The sequence below is a fragment of the Benincasa hispida genome, chromosome 1, assembly GCF_027475165.1.
Source record: "Benincasa hispida cultivar pf3 chromosome 1, pf3_genome.v1.1, whole genome shotgun sequence".
NCBI classification, from domain to species: Eukaryota; Viridiplantae; Streptophyta; class Magnoliopsida; order Cucurbitales; family Cucurbitaceae; genus Benincasa; species Benincasa hispida.
Genome location: NC_143478.1, coordinates 94,504,563 through 94,510,935, shown reverse-complemented (window position 1 = coordinate 94,510,935; position 6,373 = coordinate 94,504,563). Strand labels below are relative to the sequence as shown.

Sequence of the window (6,373 nt, the reverse complement as noted above, 5' to 3'; positions counted from 1 at the left end):
AAATAATTTATGATGTTAATATATATTACCAATAAAAATGGATTTAAGCAAATATAATTATGGTTATTTATATTTTTTAAAAAAAGATTATGGTTTTTCATATTAATTCATAATAATAGAATAAAATATTATATTAGTATTATTAATAATAAAATTAATTATATATATCAATTATAAATTTGATTTAAACATGTTGATAAAAATCAAATAAATTAACCAATATCACCAGAGAAGAAAAAAAAATGAAAAGATAAAAAATAAGAGAAAGAAAAAAAATCATTAAAAATGGTAGTTATGAAAAATCTACATAGATGAGAATATAAAATGCCGTGGAATAAAATGTTCTCATTATCAAGGTTAAAAGTTTATACCAAATATGATGATAGAATATCGTTTCTCATTCTCATGAACGAAACGGTGATAAAAGTTTTTAACTTATTAACAACTTCCAAGGGTAAATAGACTGAATAGCTGAGGGCACCATTCTTGTCCTTTACTATACAAACAAACTCTATTTAAAAAGGAAAGAAAGGGAAAAAAAGAACTATACAAATATATATATATATATATTTATATTTATTGAATTTATATCTAACGGTTATTAAAAACAATCATATGATCACATAGTAACATAGTAGTACTCATTTCAAGAAATGAAGAGATGAAAGTTTTAAATTATCAACATCTATAATGATAATCTGTATCTTATCTATTGAGTTATATACCACCGATTCGTGGTTTAAAAAAAATTAAAAAAACAAATTGAATGGGAAAGTGCTTATTATACATAGTTAGGTTCACCCATCTGTCACACACAACCTTATTTATGGGGCACTAAAAACCCTAAAGCCCCAAACTCCTAGGCCACCCCTCCTAAATCGATTTTCCCAATACAAAAAAGTCGGCAACAACCAAAAAGTTTTGGGCTTTAACAATGTAACCCCTCGAGAACATGTGTTTTACATCTCCCTCCCCACCGTGGAACAAAATATATATATATATATATATATATATTGGTTGTGAAATGGCGACTGTGAGTTGACACATTCTGACAGGCAACCGGCTGCAGAAGGGTGTCGGGTGGGAGAAACTGAGTGAATTCCCCCCGCCGTTTCCTTCTGACAGCACGCTTGTTTACTGGGTACTGGCGGAGCAGGTCATATTCCACCACTCACCACCACCGTTATTGTCTAGTTGATACCCCACATTTTCACCTCGAACAAGTTCCCAAAACGCAGCACGCTTCCACCTCATTGCTCATAACTTTCCCAAATGAAAAAGTGAGTCACACTCTCTACACGTGGAGCAAGATGATTGGATGGTGAAGTCGACGCTCTACATCGGTGTGTGGGAAAATATGGATGTGGATTAGCTCGAGCACTGGCTTTAAATAGTTAGGGTTTGTGAACTTCGTTGATGGCCATTTAAATTGAAAGCAAAGAGAATAATAATAAGAGGGAATTTGTTGAGGGTATTTTATCAGCCAAAACGGGTGTGCCTGTGTGGATGCTTGGCTTCGGGCCCGACAGGTTGCGAGCCGATATGAATCGTTTACTTGCCTTACTCTTCCATCAAGTAAATTTCTATATATCAATCTAAACTCTCTTCTCTTCTCCCTTTCTTTCTCTTTTCATTAAGGGTTCGTTTCATTCTTTTTTTTTTCCTTTTATAAGAATTACATTTTTGAGTAATGAGGGTTTTGTGTGTTTAATTAGTATGTTTGTTTTAAATTTTGGAACAATACTTTCCTTTCTTTTCTTTGATAACTATTTGATTTCTGGTTTTTGTGTTTTGGAAATTTTATTTATTCTAGTTTATAGTTTTTTTATTTGTTTTTGGAAATAGAAGTTGAGTTTTGAAAGTGAATTAAGAAAAAGTGGTTCTTTTAAAAGTTTTGGTTTTTTGTTTTTTAAAATTTGACTAATAATTCAAATGTGTGAAAAAACACGGTTTAGTAATATAAGTATCAAGAATTAAAATCTAATAATCAAATGGGTCTGCTTAAATTTTTATTACATGTTTTTAGTTTTTGTAGAAGAAAGGAGTCCAATATTCTTTCTCTGCATATCAACTTCTTTAGATTGTCAAAAGTTTTAGGGTTCCTTTGATAATATATATATATATATATTTAATTTTAGAAAATGTAGCTTATAAACATTTCTTATATCTATAAGTTTTTAGGTTTTGTTATCCACCTCTATTCAATTTTAAAAAAATCAAGACAAGTTTAAAAACTTGTTTTTGTATTTTGACTTTAATTCGAAATTCAAATGTTTTTTTTAATTTTAACAAAGATGATAATCGTAATTAAAATTTTAAAAGAAAGCAAACATAAAATTCTAAAACATAAAATTAATAACAACATTGTTATCGAATAGAGTCTTAATGGAAACATAACAGAAACTTCCTGTTGCCTTATTTAGTAGAGTAGTAAGGAAAGGTCTTAAACTAACACTAAACCCTAGAAGTTTATCCCTAATCAACCAATTAGACTATTACATAATTCAATCTCATGACCTCCACTTCTAATATTTATTAATTAAATTATTATATTAAATATGAAAACTCCAAGTCAAAAAAGATTAAATTCTCCTCTTTGGACTAAGATATGACGAGAGTACTATGGATATGTTAACTTAATTAAAATATCCCGGTGTACCTCTTAATCCCTTTAATTCTTTATTTTCTTACTCAAAAAATAATTTATTCATATTCTTAATGTAGGGAGTATTGGACGAGCAATTCTTACAACTACAACAACTCCAAGATGAGAGCTCTCCAAATTTTGTATCAGAAGTGGTCAACATTTACTTTCAAGAGTCAGAGAGATTGTTGAAAAACCTCAGAGCATTATTGTAAGTCTTGTTTAATCTCTCACTCAATTTCACAAATGAAACTTTTTTTTTTTTTTTGCTAGTTCTTCATGCATATAAAATATATATATATAAGAAAGAAAAGGTTTATTTGTTGTTGATAAAGGTTAGGGTTTTTCTTTTGGATTGGACAGAATTGACAGAGATTTAACAGACTACAAAAAAATGGGAAACCATTTGAATCAGTTGATGGGGAGCAGTTCAAGCATAGGAGCCAACAGAGTCAGAAATGTTTGCATTGCATTTCGAGCCAATTCTGAACAAAACAACCGTGCTGGGTAAATTATTAATATTAACCATAAATTAAAATAACCCTAATTTTTATGCTTATTTTTCATCATATATCCAAAAATACCCTTTTTTACTTTTCTTTTTTAAGTAAAAAAAAAAAAGAAAAAAGAAAAAACAACTGTGCTACCCTTTTTTGAGATTCTGAAACACACTCGACAAGACAGAAAAACAAACGTACAATACAAACCCTAGATTTTTACCTAAAATTGTGGGTTTTGTGTTTATCTTCTTACTTTGTTAGCATGTTAATCATGTTAGATGATATGATTAAATTTAACTTTACCAAAAAAACTTAAGTTTTTTAGTTAATTAGTGATTTAAGATAGTATCGGAACAAGTTGGTTCAAGAGATTTGTGTTCAATACCATGTTACTCCCCCGATTAATATTCATTTTCACTTGTTGAGATTTCTTCATATTTCAAGTTCATGATAAATGATATAATTAAATTTATTTTTACCTATCAACTTAAGATTTTAGATCAATTGATGATTTAATAAATTGTTTGTTAAATCAGGATGAGACACAAAAATTAAGCAAATGGGTTATTGAAAATCTAAATTTTATGTCGGAATTCTTAAACATGAGTTTGATTTTTTGTTCTGTTTTTTTTTTTTTTTTTTTTTTCCTAGTTGTTTGAGAGCATTGGAAGTTCTTGAACATGAGTATTGTTATTTAAAGGGCAAACTTCACGAGCTGTTTCAGGTGAGTTAAAGATAGAGATTGATTAGATTTGATGAAAAAAAATTACACAAAGAGACAAAGAGGCAGCTTTTTTGTATTGATAAAGTTTTATTTTTTTGGTAATTTGCATGTGATGTAGATAGAGCAGCAAAGAGTTTTGGGTGCAGGAGTTAGGTACCCAATGCAGCAGAATTGAAGGGAAAAAAAGGAAAAACAAAAAGGCAAAAAGAAGCACTAAGAAGTGATTGTAATGAGAAGATTAAAAAAGGGTGTGATTTTGGGAGAGAAGCCAAAAAAGAAAGAAAGCTCTCATCTGTTTCCAAAAAAGAACAATGGGGATGGCCCATTGGAAAACCCTACTTTTTCTCTTCAATTGAAACATCTTTTCTTTTCCATTTTTTTTTTTGTAGAGTTATAATTATTTTCTCTTTATTTGCTTTTTGTTTTTTTTGTTCTTTTGCTTTTTGTTTTTTTCTTGGTTTTGGGTTGAGTTTTAGTTGTAACATTAGATTGAAACTAATGATATCCTCATCGAATTTGACATTTTATTATCCTTTTTTCTACTCATGAAAGTAGTTATAAATACGGTGGAGGCTAAATGATATAGTTTGGAGGGTAAATTTCGATAATATTTTAGGAACTAACGTCGTCTTTTATTAGGTTTGTTATAACAAAAATTAAATCGACATGCAAAAAATAAAAACAATATAAAATTGACATAAAAATTTACGTGGTTCACTAATAGTGTGCTAGCTACATTCATAGGTGAAGGAGAGAATAGCTTTATTATTAAAGAAAAATATAATATAATACAGATGCATAGGTGCCAATCTAATAGAATTAGAGTGTAAACACGACGGAGGTGCTTTAGAAAAGATTACTGAATATTGCTTAAAACCCAAATTGGTGTCCTCTATGTAAAAGAAAAATGGCAATAATATAGATCATCTGTTTATTTATAGCAAAGTGGCAAACGTCCTTTGGAATAGGCATCACAATAATATTGACCTGCTTTCTCTTTGCAAAAACTTGTGGGGTCTAAACTTAAATTCCAGAAGAAACAATATCATCTTCAGCTCAGCTGCTGTTTGTTGGACAATATGGTTTGAAAGAAATAATCACTTTCAACAAAAAATATAACAGTGAAGTCAATCTTTGGGAAAACATATGCTCCTTGACGGGTTGTTATTGAACTTATCGATCAAAGATCTTTAAATGTTACAGCCCTACCTCCATCTCACTAAACTTGGTTGCCTTTATGTAATTTATTGTTTTGTGCTTGTAGGCTTCTCTATATCCCTTCAATTTATGAAAAACACCTATTTGACCAAAATTAACTCGAATTGAATACTTAACTGATGCTCTGATACCAATTGTTGGAATACAGAATCATGCAGCGGAAGAAAGCAAGATCATTAAGCATTCTAATTCCTCAATTTTGACAACAAATTAAGCATGTTCATATGGATATTAAGAGGGTTTCATTATATACCTTTGAAGATCCTCTTCAAATCGAAATTCAGCTACAATCTTCTCCAATTCTTCCTCTGGACCACTGTTAGAACTTCTCTACTATTCTCTAGAGCGTTAGATTGAGTTGTGGGACTCAAAACAAGCTTGAACTTAGGGAATTAGATGAGAGGTTTTCTAGTTTTTTAGCTAGATGAAGAACAACTTCTTCATTCTTCAAAAACTCAGTAATTTAGCAATTGCATCAGCTTTTCCACTCAATTAAGAGTGGTTTTATTACATGACTCTCATGCAACACTGATCACTTCAAGTGATACGGCTATCCCTTGAACTTGGTGGCTGAATTATGTGTAAGAAGGTGACTAACCTTCTTGCTTGAAAGGGAGAAAATCCCATATTGGGATTTTTCCTAATTTTTCAATTTCACTTTTTGATTTTGAAATTGATTTTCAAAATCAAAACCTTTTTCAAATTTTAATTCTTTAACGAAAATTGAATTGTTATTAATTTTATAAAAATTAATTCAATAATCAAATTTTCTAATAAAATTAATAATTAATAATTAATTAAACAATTTTATTAATTTTATTAATTTCATATCAAATATTAAATTAATTTGTCACCAAATCCATTACCATGAATCTCTATTCATGAAATTAATATTTAAATCATTTTTATATATTAATCGATTCTCCAATTATGTTTAATTCTAAAATTAAACGTGTAATTATATTACATATAATTACTAATTCCCTTAATTCGAATTTCAGCATTTCAAATCAACTTATCACGCTATTCTAAGGCTAATCCGTTTGTGAGCTAGTAGGGGACCTAATGGACCTACAGATCATGGGCTCCAACAATCCGAGATTAATTGGCTAAACTCTTTACACCGAATTAACCCTATTCGTTAACTACCGGGTCACTCCACTAAAGCCCAAAGTTGCATTCCCCTCACTATAGATATATTGTGTCCACTCAATATAACCACAATTAGTAAGTTAATCATTCACAGGTTGTTCGTAATAATAGTTGGGTCAAAAGGTTATTTTACCC

At 29.8% G+C, this 6,373-nt stretch overlaps 1 protein-coding gene across 1 annotated transcript; it reads left to right on the top strand.

Annotated features, from left to right (window-relative positions):
* Nucleotides 1–1,404: 1,404 nt before the first annotated feature.
* Nucleotides 1,405–4,387, top strand: HP6 (histidine phosphotransfer protein 6). Its single transcript, XM_039023344.2, has 5 exons — nt 1,405–1,575; nt 2,725–2,855; nt 3,008–3,151; nt 3,796–3,868; nt 3,987–4,387. Exons 1-5 carry the CDS (start codon nt 1,507–1,509, stop codon nt 4,041–4,043), a joined length of 474 nt encoding a protein of 157 aa, XP_038879272.1. The 5' UTR covers nt 1,405–1,506; the 3' UTR covers nt 4,044–4,387.
* The last annotated feature ends 1,986 nt before the right edge of the window (nt 4,388–6,373 follow it).